The sequence below is a fragment of the Pungitius pungitius genome, chromosome 11, assembly GCF_949316345.1.
Source record: "Pungitius pungitius chromosome 11, fPunPun2.1, whole genome shotgun sequence".
NCBI classification, from domain to species: domain Eukaryota; kingdom Metazoa; phylum Chordata; class Actinopteri; order Perciformes; family Gasterosteidae; genus Pungitius; species Pungitius pungitius.
This window is the reverse complement of record NC_084910.1, coordinates 11,960,477-11,974,583: the sequence shown is the minus strand read 5'-3', so window position 1 is coordinate 11,974,583 and position 14,107 is coordinate 11,960,477. Positions and strand designations below refer to the sequence as shown.

Genomic DNA, 14,107 nt, shown 5'->3' with positions numbered 1-14,107 from the left:
ATGGCTACCTCCTCTAATGGGTGGTGCACAAGTCACAGACGCCGCTACAGCTCAGACGCACCGTGTCGAGCCAGATGTTTCGGCCCTCGTAAAGGGAATCGGAATTTGAGACGTTAGGTGAGCCCTAAATATGGAGACCGTGACGAGTGAAGAGAGGCAGGGCTGTGCTTCCCCTCTCTCGACGCTCCCAACCCCCCTCCCGGCTTATGCACATTCCGCAACCCCATGCCTCCGCGCTCCAGACCGCAGTTAAGCGGTCCCGTCTGGAGTGTGTGACGGCATCCGACTCTGCCCCAGGCCGTGCAAGATGTCTGCTCCCGCTTAGAACTGAATGCAAAAATATCATAAACAGACTTGTGTAAGCAGAGGGGAGCTGGGTTCAGATTGGGCCTCTTAGAGGAAGATTAAACTTCCATCTTGAATGTTTTTGATGAAGTTATTATTTTCATTTCACCCTTGAAAAGATCAAATAGCTCCACCAGATTGACTTTGGGGTTATCGATGGGAAAAGATCTTAAACACTGGATCCCTTGATAAGGATTAACTAGAATGTTCCAAATAGGTTCAAACCTCCTCACTGTGGAATTCATCAATTGGGTTTTAAAGTGTGCCGTGACAGGAGTGTTTACAGGATTGTGGTTTTAGTCCAGCCATTTGGTGGGTTTATAATGCAAAAGAATGTACTTAAAACACAAAAGGCATACAAAATCTTCATTTGCCCAATAATGTAGAAAGCTCACCACCCGTTAGAACAAATTAGTTTTACTTTATATATTAGAACTATTTATGATTTACTTTTCGTTATTAGATGTTTTTTCTAGTCATAGCGTTACTCTACAATTACACCACAAGCAACTATACAAACACACTTATTTACAGCATTAAGAAGTATAACATCAAGTCCTTCTGGTACAACAAAAGAGCACCGACTTATCAAAGTCATTTATTATATGAATAAAACTCATACAAAAACACATGTCGAGACAAACAATAAAGAAATATATACACAAAACCATACATGGCGTTATAAAAGTCGAACCATCTGAGGTCATCACATTGTGCAACTAACACACAGCAAATGTCCCAGTTCCCATAGAATAAGTTCAATTCTTAAAATGATGATGAAATAAATACAAAGGCAAGATGACTTAGGCCACAAGCATTGCTGTTAGCATTGTCTTTGGATTTGTGTCTAGTATGAAAAATCAAGGTGATAAAAATGGAGCTGTGTAATATGAACGCAAGAACAGTCTATTCTTTTCATTCAGTTATCTTACCCATTATCAAACAATCACTATTTAAGATATTTAAAATCAAAGATGATATCTGGGAAAAGAAAGTGGTGTTTGCATATTTCGCAGAATGCTTCATTTTTTGGTCTTCTAATATTTGAAACATCACTGGTGCAGAATATAAACGCTCGGTGTGAAGTAGTGACTTGAGCAGAAAACCAACACTACACGGCAACAAACATGAACCATCTACCGGGTAGTTCCCGCCGCGGCTTCTGAGCAGCTGAAAGCATGATATTGTGAACATTTAAACCGTTAATTTAGTTAATTCTTTAGTGTCCTTCTCCTTTTGGAGGAGATGAATCCGAAAGAGGAGAGTCACGTCATTACGTGTTGTTGGACCACCTCCTCGCGGGCTTAATCAACGGTGTGGTAACACCGTCCCGCTGATGTCGTTGTTCGGGAGAGGCTGGTGGCTTTTTTGAAGAGGCGGGCCGGGGATGAATCTGATTCCAGAGCAAACAGGCATGTAAACAGTTTTCTTTAGAATAATCACTCTCGTGAAACACATCATTCTCTTTCTCGTCTATACAAATACTGCCATTGTCATTGTAGCTATAATCCAATGTGACGTCTCTGTAGCATAGGGTTGACCAGGAGTAAAAAACGTTGTAACAGACACATTGCAGATTCTTCATTCATGCAGTTGAAGTAACGTAAAATCAAATTGTGACTTGGGGCAAAGAAAGGACAAGAACATGTTTTGTTCTTTTGGTAAAAACTCATACTGTCCAACAGAGCCATCTTAATCCCTTGGTGGGACCATCCAGCGGCGTTAATATCAGCATTCCGTTCTTTTCGTGGCAGTGAAAAGTTCCTCCCCTTCAGTCTGCTGGTGTCATGCGTTTGTTTTATTCTTCAGACCAAAGAAACCCCCTGGGTGGGGCAGTTAATGGCTGTCACCACGTCGGGCCTCTCAATGCGGGCCAGTGCCGACCACAGCAGGCCCAGAGTGGAGCCTTCTTTCGGGGCCCAGTTGGAGAGGAGTGTGTGAGCAGGAGCTTCTCCGCGCCCAAACAGGTCCAGCTGCTCAGGCTCGTAGCCCAGCGCGGCGCCCAGCTGCCTCCACCCCCGGCCCCCTCCCTCCTGCAGGAGGCGCTCCACCTCCTCCTGTCTGTGGGGGGGTAGGTTGATGTACAAGCGGTTGTCCTGTTTGCTGTCCCTCTTCGTACCTAGCGAAACACCAGACAAATTGAGCTTGCACTCATGATGATAATAGTATTCAGTATGCATGGTCTCCAAATGACTCCAAATGACCGTGTAAAACGTAGGTTTAAAGATACATTAGAGACTTAAAAGTGTGGATAGAAAGCTTCTATGTCATTATCCATCTGGGAAACATCGGGAAGATAAAAGGTGCCAGTTTTCTTGTAAAGAAACAAAGTTGTGTTTAAACTCGAAATGTGTATTTCCAAAAATATTTGTGTATATACTTGACGATTTACTTTTGAAAGCTACATCATTTCAATTTCAAACTTTTCATTGTACATCCCTGCCACCGACTCTACTGTCCAAAGCCTTTCTATTCGAAGTGCCGGACAATTAAAGTTTCATAGACAAGGCCTGTGTCTGCCTCACCTTTGCTGGGCTGGTTCTCCTGTAGGCTCTGAGAGTCCAGAAACACACCACTGTCACTTTGGAGCTTCTCTCCTTCCGGAGAGGCCCCCAGCTCAGCTGCACGGGCCTTAGAAAGAGCCCTCTTCTGTTGGCACGATCTCCAGCTGAGAAGAGCCAAGAAAACAATGTCAGTAGAGCTACACAGCTTTTTTTTTTTTTCATCACAAAGCCAATTTTTATTATCTCCATTACATCCATTTAAGGACCCATGCTGAGTGAAGACCCACCATTTATAAGCCACGTAGAAAATCAGGCCAAGCACCACGGCAGCCAGAACAGAAACATAGGCCAGGATGTGGTTGCTGCCCCCCCCATCCTCCGGTGTGAACTTCGTTCCGGGGACAGGACTGGTCTCCCCTTCCTCATCACCTGGCCGGCGAGGAGCATCGGACCCACCCAGAGTAGGACGAGACAGAATGTGCAGCTTCCTGTCTATAGAGACATGTCAGGGATAGTGTTATTGCATCTGCACACATTTGGGCCTGAAATAATTGCACAGAAGCCATCCCGGTCCCCTGGGGTTTTGAAACCTTTCATTGTCCCGGTTTTTCAGCCTCGTTCTCCCTCCCGCAGTCAGACTATTTTAGGATCAAACACTACACGGCACTGTGCTGACCCCTCGGGGGTCAAAGGGTCATGACACGTGGACCAAGAGGGTGTACAGGCGACCTTACTCCCGGAGAGCGAGTGTAGCCATTTGGGGGGGAGGCGTACTAGTTGCCGGGGTCAGTAGCCTCCCTTGGCCTTCAGGTTCTTGGGGCCAGTTAACCCAGAGACATATCAAGAACATACCAATTGGACTACAGCACTTAAGTGGACTGTTTTTTTTCGCTCCTCATGTTTCTCAGCCCAGAGAGTTCAGATGAGGAGTGGATGCAGATGGTGACCACATGTTCTTTATGTTTCTATTTTCTCAGACCTTCCCACTCCCTCACCCTCTCCCTTCGGCTCATTCTTTTATCGTTTCATCCTTAACTATCGCTGCTTTTCCCTGCATTAGATCTTTGTGGGATAAGCATATCACTACGTATGGAAAGGTCTATTAAATAATGAAAACCAGCAAGGCCTAAGTCCATCTTTTGATACTTCATTATTTCATTACATTCCAACACCAATGGTTTCCAACGGAACTTTTTTAAATGGTCACAAATATCTAATTTCCTTTCTTTGAAGTTGATTTAATTTACTCAAACAGAAGTTATTAGCAAACATTACTGAAACAGGATTAAAGTGTTTGAGGGGGACAATTGGACAATTGCTGGAAAGAATTTAGAGCCGCAGGACAATGGCTGTAGATTTAAACTGCAGTGCCCATGTCATTTTTGAACAACAAAAAAGAGGCCTATGGCACGAATGCATAAACTTTATTAGGTTTTGACTACAAAGAATACTTTTCAATGGGATTGGTTGACAATAACAAAAATATAAAATGTTAACAGACTTACAAACTCAATGTATTTGTCACTCTTCATTACAACTCACCCATGCACAGTGCGTCCGCGTTGGGCATGCAGTGTCGGATTTCCACTTCACTATCAGAGCACTGGGTGCAGGCCTGGCAGGGTTTGGTGGTAAAAAGCTCCTCCGAAAAAGTTCCCGGGCCGCAGACCTGGCACTGCGTGTCTCCCTGCGGACCGCACTCCCGAGTAACACCCTCTCCGACAGTGCATTTGGAGCAAGGCACACACACGAGGAGGCGCCTCATGAAGAAATAGCCGTTGTCACATTCACATTGTGTGTCTTGGGTGGCAGAGCAAGAGGCCGCCGTGGGAACACTGGGTGGGCACTTAGCACAGGGGAGGCAAGGGCCGAAGCCTTCAGACGAGGAAAACTTTCCTGGGAAACAGATAAAGAAATCAGTGTCAGTCCGGAGAAGTTGTCTTTCTCTCACAGATATCCGCCGCAATGATGATACGTGCTGCCCTTTGAATCTTCCACCTTTTTGAACAGATGAAGTTCAACAGACGGAGATGATGATAAGGCAGGTAAAACATATTCCACCTTGGTGCAGTAACAGTAGATTCTAATAGCTTACCCTGTGGGCATTGGGTGCACTTAGTGTCCTCTTTCCCACAATCTACCTTCATTTCGAAGCCAGCGGGACACAGACTGCAACACTGGCCCGATTCAGTGAACCGGCCACTGGCACAGGCCTCTCCAAGAGCAGTCTGCAGTAAATAAATGACAGTTAGAAAAAAATACCACCACCGTGTAGATCAACAAATATTATTTTACATCTCAGGCCGCTGAAAATCACACTCTGTTACTTTGTTCATGTAGCTCCCGAAATAGAAAATCAAAGCATTTCCTTATTTCTTTCCAAGGAGTTTTGTGGCAGAGAATTAAACAAACACATTCTGCCCCTGTGCATTGGAAGAAGCGGGAAACTGGGCGAAGGGAAAATGGCCTCCTTTCTTAAATCTTTGTATCGGCTTCAGCTTTCACCCCGAAAGTGCTGCGGGTGCTTATCTGCGAGTGGGTAATGGAGAGCCCGGCTTGAGTTATGACATGAGGGATAGATCAGACATTCCCAGTGGCCTGTGCAGCAGGGCTGGTGCCTGTCGAGAGTGGCTGGCTTTAATCAGATAGCTCTAGACCAGTGGAAAGAACAAGACATAAATGGGTGAAGAAAAAAACACTCAGAAAAGGAGGAAGGAAGAAGGAAAAAAAGTTTCCGCTCTCCCACTCGTTCCAAATCATTATGAGTGACATGGTGCAACCATGTGTGTGAATACAGTCTGTGTGTGTGTTCATTTCTTGACATCAGAAAGGGGCGTGGGGGGGGGTAATATAAAGGAGGCTGTTTTTTGCCCCAGGCGAGGGTTTCAGTTAACGAAGGCGGCCCGACATGCGAGTGTGTGCATGGTTGAGAAGGGTCCTTTGAAGTCGCAGGTGTGTCTATCCGAAGGTCAGCATTTATCTAACTCACTCTACACGACGGCATCTTAAACACGCACACGTTTAGGGGGGAGATCGGGCCTAGTCTGCCTGAGGGCTAACGAGGGCAAACAGATGTCTAACAGCGAACCTCCGGCCAAGGGGGAAAGTAACAGCTAAACAACCTACTGTTGTCTCTCTTTGTCTCTGAAGTCTGCCAAACAAACACAGGCAACGTGTGTGAACCTGTAGAGCCTGACAAAAAGCCCACCAGAAACACACACACACACACACACAAGCAAACCGTGCCCCCCAGTTGGAAAACACTGAGATCTTCCATGCTGATACTACAGGAGAAAACAGCTTTGAAACAGAGCTCCGTTCCAATAGCAACAGACGTATTTTTCCTGCAGGAGATGATACTCGTGAGTCAGAGATATCAGGGTGTCAGGGCGGTAGGATCCAGTGAGATGTTTGTACTAAGAAGACTGTGACCAAGTCTGGACTTGGAGCATGAAGCCTCCCTGGCGTCTGGTTGGTCCTCTCCATGGGACTGATGGAGCTCCCCTGCTAACACAAGCTAACCTTTTAGCCCTCGATCCATGCTTTCATAAATATTTGGTGGCAGTGGCTGTGTTTAGTTCTGACCTGCAGCTTTGGGTTTCTGTCATGTCACACAGTCGGTGTGTGAGGGCTGGCGTAGCTCTGTAAGGCTGCCTGGTGGGCAGGAACTGCCAAAGGCTTTTTCAGCCACTGGGAAATGTTTAGCCCGTGCCCCACTAGAGACGAGCGGGAACAGTGATCCACTCAGTAGAGCTATGACTAAGTTATTATCTACTGAATACACTGTGCAAAAGACTTAGGATACCACTCGATTTGTGTTGGTATATGAAATAATATATCAGTGTGCAGTTTGACATCTGATACTGTAATGAATCTTAAGTTTACACAGTGTGATTAGACATAATTTGCAATAAATCTGCCTGAAGAAATATGTGTTATGCTTCTTCACTTTGATGGTTTTTTAGGTTTCTGTAACACAAAAATCAAACTTTGAGGAGGTATTAGTTTTACTTTAGTGGGGCATAAATCAACAGTGTCCTTCCTTGCTGTTGTATCCCATGTTAAAGCTAAGATTTATTTATCTAAGGGTATTCAGTCGTAATGACGGGGGGGGGCTGCAGTTGCTTTTTCCATCTAGGTAAGAAGTTGACATCTGAAGGGATTCCCCAGTGAGAACGGACGGACCACCGAGCAGCTCCACTCAGAGCTTTCAATGGGGGTCTCAACCCCACGGCTGCCGGAGTCACTCAGTCATCACACGCACAGACGCGCACAAACACACACACACACACACACTTTGTTTTAGACTGACACATTCACGTTGCCTTTTGAAGTGAGGCCACTCTTGAAGCGTTTAGGCCATACTTTCCAGTTGATCTAATCGCTCCACGTGAAAATAAACACAGAAAAAAAAGATGGTCTCACCCTGTGAAGTAAGCGACTCAAATGAGCCTTCACGATCTGTCTGCGACAGAAACAGACAGAGGCCTTTCAACGGAGACAGCCTGAGCCGAGGGAAAGTTCACAAACCCCTTTCCCCTGATTACTGTCATTAGTGTACGGGGAGCATAAGGGACACATTAAAGGACGTGGCTTTCTTTCTCATTTTCAGACAGAAAGCTCTCCCCCAAAAAACTATGATCCTCAATCAAGTGAGTCAGCACACAGTGACACGTCGACCTTTAGTCTCTTTTCAACACACACCACAGAGTTAAGAGGCAGTTTGAATTAGCAAATTGTCTTGAAGTCTGGCAGCCATTGATATCTGCTCAACTAGTCCATGGAAATGTAAATGACTGTGGCAATGAACAAAACTACTCCCCCCTCTCTCTCTCACACACTCACACACACACAAACCACAAAGTTGGAGAAAATTGCAATAATAATTGCTTTGCTCCGGATATCCAAACTGATAGCTAGGCCACATTTTCACCAGGAATGGTCAAAAGCAAATAACATGTAGGGCAAACTACATGATTTAGGACCTTATGAGTCATTCATTAATACTGTGCTCACATATTGTAGGAAACAATCGACTTTTGCACTAAATCATCCATTGAGTAGTAGGAAAGTCATTTGCCAGCATTTATACTTTTCAGCGGGTTAAAGAAACAAACTTTAAACAACTGTGTAGTAGGAGAACATGCATTTTAGATTCAAACCTTTTGGATTTGTCACACCCTTTTAATGAGAGAGAGAGAGAGTGAGTGAGAGAGAGAGAGAGATAAACATCTTCTTAAGAGCTATGTTTTATCTGAGCACTTTGATCTAACAAAAGTGTTTGAGTCTGAGGAGCGTGCCTATACAGGACTACAAGCCCCAGGGGCTTTTTGAGGCAAAAGAGTGTCAAATGGTTGTCTCCTAACTGCAGAGGCAGGCGCCTTCTCCAAACAATGACCCTTGTTTAACCATCTGCAATCAAACGCCACAAACACTAGAATGTGTTGATAAAAAATGCCATGTGTTTCTCTGTGTATGTGCATAATCTCCGGCTAATCCCGTGCTCCTTTGTTTTGTCACTCAAAATCGTTTAGCTCATTCTGTAGAGAAAAGAGTCTGCACCTCCTTCTGGCACGTTGTGTGAAAGTCAGCCAGATGTGCAGTGGGTCCGAGGCAGGCAAAACAAACAATAGCTTGACCTCGCTTGAGTTGAGTCATAGGAGCCTTTCAAAGAAGTACAGTACTCTTTCCTGAGATTTGCCGACTATGGGACGAGAACAAGTATTTTCACCAGCAGGGGCCTCGTGAGAGCGACTTAAGGAAATATGGCTGGAACACATTTTACTTTTCGGGGAAAACGGTGCCAGGCGGAACTTAAGCAATGGCTGCTAATATGATGCTATGAGGATAAATTACCTTTTACAGTGTGTGTGTGTGTGTGTGTGTGTGTGTGTGTGTTGTTAGTAAATCAGTACTTAACAATCGCTTACTTTTATCAGCAGAAGAGCGCAGAGGATAAACGGTCCCATCTCAGCAGTCTCCAAAATCCTCCTCAATTTTAAAGTAAACAGTTTTTGGTTCGTATTTTTCACTCGGCAACCTTCAACAATCGCAGGAAAGGTGTCATCAAAACGTCCACTTCTCTTAATCTGAAACGCGTCGGTTCCGCACTCGGGAGGCTCTCGCTCATACTTCGGTGATTCCGATGTTGTTTACGCACGAGGAAGCGGCTCCAGCGCGCCGCCTCTGTGATCCGTGGATTCTCACATTCGCTTCCCTCAACCGGCCGACACCGTGGAAGTCGCACAAAGTGTCTTCTGTTTCAGCGGGCAGGATGCACGGTCGACCACCTGTGCCGCAGCTTTGCAACAGATGAAGGAAGGAAGAAAAGCTCCTGGAAGCTCTCCCGGGCCTTTTCTCCTCCCATCTCCTCATCTTTCAAAGTGGCTTCGGGATTGGCTGCATCCCGGCGACGCGCTGCTGGGTGCTGCAGTGTAGCTAATGGGAGAAAAGTCTAACATCATCAATGTATGCGTGTGATGCATGTAGCCGCATACCTGCCACTGGGATAAACAAATATATCAACATATTATCTAACCTGAATGAAAATAAAACACAAACATTGACCGTTTTCTACTGACTATCACTTTTGATACTTAAGGTATGTTCCTCATTAATTACCTTAAATAACATTTATTTGCTGGAATTTCATTAGACTGACTCAATTAGGTTTTTTTTCTTCACATGTCATACCTTTATTTAACATATTTAAGGATCTAAAAACTCTCCATGAAAGTCAAATATACAAAAAAACCATATGATGCATTTTGAAATGCTATTTCTCTGTTTGATTTTTTGTTTCGTTGTGTTTATTAGTTGATATTTAATACTTCATAGTATCATAGTAATAGGGCATACGTGTTGCTGACAGTGCTGGGTTTTCTCAAGTATAGTATATTGTATGTTATGTTACTTTTCTACATTACAATTAGCAGGCAAAATTGTTCTTCCCTCCACTATTTTTATATATATACAATAGTATTTCAAGTTAAATGTTATTATTCTAATAATGTTAATAGATTATTCTGAAATGGAGTATTATGAATGATCAGTAATGGTACTTTAAGTATATAGGGTTTGTGCTTAAGTAGCATTTTAAATGCACGGCTTGTATGTTAAACAAAGTAATTCGATACTGTGATATTCCTTCAGTAAAAGGCTACTTCTTCCGCCATATAAAATATGTGTTCATGTAGTATTATAGGTTATCCTCCTACCTACTCTTTACTCTTACATGCAGATCTAATGCAATCTCTTTAACATGACACCCTTTTACAATCCTATTGAGAAACTTACATAGAGCTGTGATCAGTTGTTATCAGGAACAAAAGACAGCTGTGAATCAAACAAGATGCTCTGTAAAAGAAGCATATGTTTGATCTCTGCAATTCAAAAGATTAGAAAACCAACGCAGGGTAAATTACACACCTTGTAAATTCTAGTGAATGCATCGCAGGGGGGGCTTGGACTTCAGAGGGAAACAAATGGAGGGATCTCTCAGACACAAAACTACTTGCACTTCAAAGCCGGCTGAGGGATGAGAGGAGACAGACAGGCTGTTCCTGTTCTAAACTCCGAGCCTTACTTCAGCAACATGGAATCCGGTTTTTCCTCTCTCATAAACACAGAAAAAAATAACTCTTACATTTGTCTTGTCACTTTATACTTCCTTAACAGTAAATGTCTTAAGGAGCATTCACACTCACTTTGGCACAAGTGTTTTATTTACATAGAACAAGTAAGTCAAAAACCTTTTGTTTATTTGACCATTTATCAGATCTTTTCACCAATGAACGGTATAAAGGGTTGTTGTTGTCTTTTTACACAAAGAAATACATACATTGCATTCTATTGCAGCCATCATCCTTCATCTGTCTTGCTTTCAATTATTGCCATGCCGGCTGCGGCGCCACAGACTCTTTACCCGAGTTCCTTTGTGGTCATACGCGGGTGGAAAGGGCAGCTACAACATGCTTTTGCTGTCCAGGGGCAGAAAGAGAGGGGGGGGGGGGCAGGGGCCTGGAGGTAGTTGACGCAGGACTGTCTTCTTGGCAGGAACTACTTGAACAACACCGAAATTGCAGCATTTCGTGACGTCCATCCCCTCCGGTCTGCTCCCGGGGCCCGCGGAGGTCAGATGGAGACACCGCCAATAAGCAAGAGCGAGGTGTCAACCCCTCCCACCATTGTTAACGGAGACACATCAGAGCGACTGCATCCCTCCTCACCCTCCCACTCCACTTCCCTCATTCACTGTTCTGTGGTTAGTATTTGACTAGGGGTCTTCAGGTCCATTTTATCACCCGCCCGCCCACCTCACCCCAGCTGAATTGTGTCCCCGGAGGTGTTTATGGGGCGGCCGACAGGATGTTGGGCCCACCAAGAGATCAAAGTCTCCCCTTCAAGTAAATGTGCTCGTTGCTCACCCTGACCTCTTCAACTCTTAACAGAGTTAACATCACAGACACGTGTGAGACTGGGATTACAGTCGAGGAGCTGGATGATCTAGGTTGTGGCGGCGGATCAATTTCCTTCCTGCTATGGTTCACAAACAAGAACTAGAGCTCATTTTGGGCTAATGGGCGGTCATCCTCAGGACACGGGCAGCGGTTCACAGAAAACGGAGCGTTTCTGAATTTAAAGTGTGCCGTCGCAATTATTGGTCAAATTAGGACAATTCCGAGAAGGAGCATTAAGGCTTAGACAGACAGGCGCGCAGGCAAATCACGACCCCCACTGTCAAGAGTCGCCACAGGCGGCTTGATTTTCAAAAGGAGAAGTTTATTTTCAACATCTTTCAATAACAACACAGAAGCTAAATTGTAATCCAAATTCAAGGCAGCGCTGACCTTCTTTTGAGGTTTTGTGTAGGATCATTTTGAATCTTAACATGGATATTTGAGCAACAACTATTACAAAAGAAGACCACAAATTCAATTTATTGTTTTGATGGAGGACTGTAATCATTTTTAAGCCACAATGCTTGACTCATAAAAGTACCCACTTTTCCGCGTAATGAAGTGAAACATTAATAAAAACAAAGTGTAAACTGGAGCAGCGTGATGAATTTACAGCATTATGCACAATAACAAATGATCAAATGTTTGCTTGAGCTGCTTATACAAACAGTTCTGTATATGTTTCATCTTATCGCATCTCGTGCAATTTGAGTGAAGTGTGATTTTAGACAGCCTGAATGTCGTAACTTTGTGTATTTCCAGAGTGGAAAGCAGATGAGCTGATAAGCAACAGCCCGTTAAACATATACTCCACTCTCTGACACCTATGGTTATTTTGAGAATTCCTTGCAAAGACTGCATGTATGTTCGCACCATGATTATGGGCATTGCGTTCTCCCAAACAGGCCCTTTAATCTCCACACCGCCATGACGCCGTAAAACAAAGACTCTGTTCCAACCACATAAAAGAAGCTGGCGGGAGGTGAATACCTCTGCAGCTCACTCACAGACTTACTGTATGCTCACGTGTTTCAGAGTCATCGTCGTGTTCAGATGTTTCAGCCCTTCAGAAAACAGTACGATACAAGTGCAGGCAAGCATGTGCTCCCAGGCGAGCCTTTATGTTCATTTACAACACTTTATCCACATCCGAGTTGTATAGAGCATTAGGTGTGTTTAAACCAAATCAGCACGGGCACAGTCTGACATAGTGACATAGTGATCTTACATAGAAATAGATGATTGGAGTTCAGTGTTTATAGATGGCTGAAGACACAAGCTAAAAAGGCACTTTCTGATTAATTAAACATGGATAAGTGAAGGCACTCTTCAAAAGTTTCATTGCAACCAAGCTCCACAGTTGTAATAAAAAAAAAAAGTGAATATGGTTCACATCCTTGACCTTTAAAGCCGTTATTGCTTTAATTGTAACAGTTTTATAATGCGTATAATGTCAGTGCACTTCCGAGAGGATCATCAAATCGCTTAAGATCACAATACGGCATCGGCCCCCTTTAGTGACCAGTCGGGCCTCTGTATCTTTCTTTCACTAAATCAACCCCCATGTGCCATATACCAGTATTGCAATGTGGAAATCTCAAGCAACACATACAGCAGTTTCAAGTTTTCAGGAGTTTTTAAAAAAGGTGCCATTGCTAAGACAATGGGTTTAAGACAACAAAGTACAGGGATGACAGCTGTTCCTCTGACAAAAAATAATAATTAAGAATGTTAAAAACATGGAGCCTGGATAGTTCACATCCCTGCTTCTCTTTGTGTCTGATGCTGCATGAGTCACACCCACGAAATATGACTCACTGGTCAACAGCGGTTCACAAAACTAAGCTCTCCTGCATCCACACAAACACGAAGGCCACTCTTTGGAATGATGCTGATTAAAAACAGTACACAGCAGTAGATGAAATACACAATAAAATATAAAAACCATTTAAGAATTTTTTGAAAAGTGCACAGTGTATAGTGGTTCTCTCAGAGAATCAGTGGCTGAGGAGGATCGTTTCTCCGCTTGTAAAGGGAACAAAGGCCGCTGTTGAGGTATCTGCCACCTACAGAGTCCTCCACCATTGCTCATCTCATTGACCAGCGTTCCCCGTGGGATTATACTCTGTTCCACCTGAAGACACCTGAGAGATCCGGCGCGTTGAGCCCCAGATGCGTTTGGTGAGTTGTCCTGAGCGAACCTGAGAACAGGAGCGGAAGCATGTTATTCTTCTCTTGAAGGCTAGAGCGGGGATGTTAGGGCTAAAGACGCTCGATTACCATTTGAAAAACCTGGTTTTCAACAAGCACCGACCGTATGATTCACCCCCCCCCCCCTTTTCTCCTCAAACACACAAACACACTGCCTCCCCAATCCTTGCATCTCAAAGTCCTGCTTCTCACCTCTTCTGGCTTCCCTGCCCCCACCACAATTAGCTTCCCGTCCTCAAGTCCCACCAGGATGTGGCTGCACTCTTTGGTGACGGACACACTCCTCACGGGAACCTTCAAGGCCAGGGGCGTGACCGCGGCCTTCAGACTGTCAACCAGAGAGGAGAGAATGGAGAGCTTTAGACATAGAATGACCATAAGTGCTGCACGTAAAGCCACAGTATGTTCGGGACGTCCTTCACCTGCACAGGTCTCGTATGTGGAGGCTGCCGCCCACGGTCCCGAGGATGACGTGTTCAGCCACCAGGTGGAGAGCAGTCACCTTCTCCTCCACGGCGAAGGAGGACAGCAGGCCGCAGTTTACCGAGTAAACATGAACGGAGTACTTGCCCTGCGGGAATAAGGAGT

General features: G+C 44.5%; 2 protein-coding genes across 4 annotated transcripts in view; both read right to left on the bottom strand.

The window, feature by feature from the left end:
• Positions 1-936: 936 nt before the first annotated feature.
• Positions 937-9,210, bottom strand: nradd (neurotrophin receptor associated death domain). Its single transcript, XM_037455173.2, has 7 exons — positions 8,982-9,210; positions 8,780-8,889; positions 4,945-5,077; positions 4,392-4,745; positions 3,137-3,341; positions 2,871-3,013; positions 937-2,464 (listed from the first exon to the last, which is right to left on the bottom strand). The coding sequence occupies exons 2-7, from the start codon at positions 8,816-8,818 to the stop codon at positions 2,151-2,153; spliced, it is 1,188 nt and encodes a 395-aa protein (XP_037311070.1). The 5' UTR covers positions 8,819-8,889; positions 8,982-9,210; the 3' UTR covers positions 937-2,150.
• A 2,560-nt stretch (positions 9,211-11,770) lies between these two features.
• The window catches only part of nbeal2 (neurobeachin-like 2), a 28,651-nt gene continuing 26,314 nt past the window's right edge, over positions 11,771-14,107 (bottom strand). For all 3 annotated transcript variants that reach the window (XM_037454406.2, XM_037454407.2, XM_037454408.2), the window contains 3 exons: positions 13,942-14,090; positions 13,712-13,847; positions 11,771-13,509 (listed from right to left, as the gene is read on the bottom strand). In XM_037454406.2, coding sequence (XP_037310303.2) covers positions 13,402-13,509; positions 13,712-13,847; positions 13,942-14,090 — 393 coding nt within the window. In that variant the 3' untranslated portion in view covers positions 11,771-13,401. The remainder of the gene's footprint in view (positions 13,510-13,711; positions 13,848-13,941; positions 14,091-14,107) is intronic.

What these genes read in the sequence shown, in the direction of transcription:
- nradd (XM_037455173.2), bottom strand. Translation starts at nt 8,818, where the DNA reads ATGGGACCGTTTATCCTCTGCGCTCTTCTGCTGATAAAA. An exon ending in CGCGGACGCACTGTGCATGG is followed by an intron (nt 3,342 to 4,391) that starts GTGAGTTGTAAT and finishes ATGTCTCTATAG; the next exon opens with ACAGGAAGCTGCACATTCTG. An exon ending in TTCTACGTGGCTTATAAATG is followed by an intron (nt 3,014 to 3,136) that starts GTGGGTCTTCAC and finishes GGCTCTTCTCAG; the next exon opens with CTGGAGATCGTGCCAACAGA.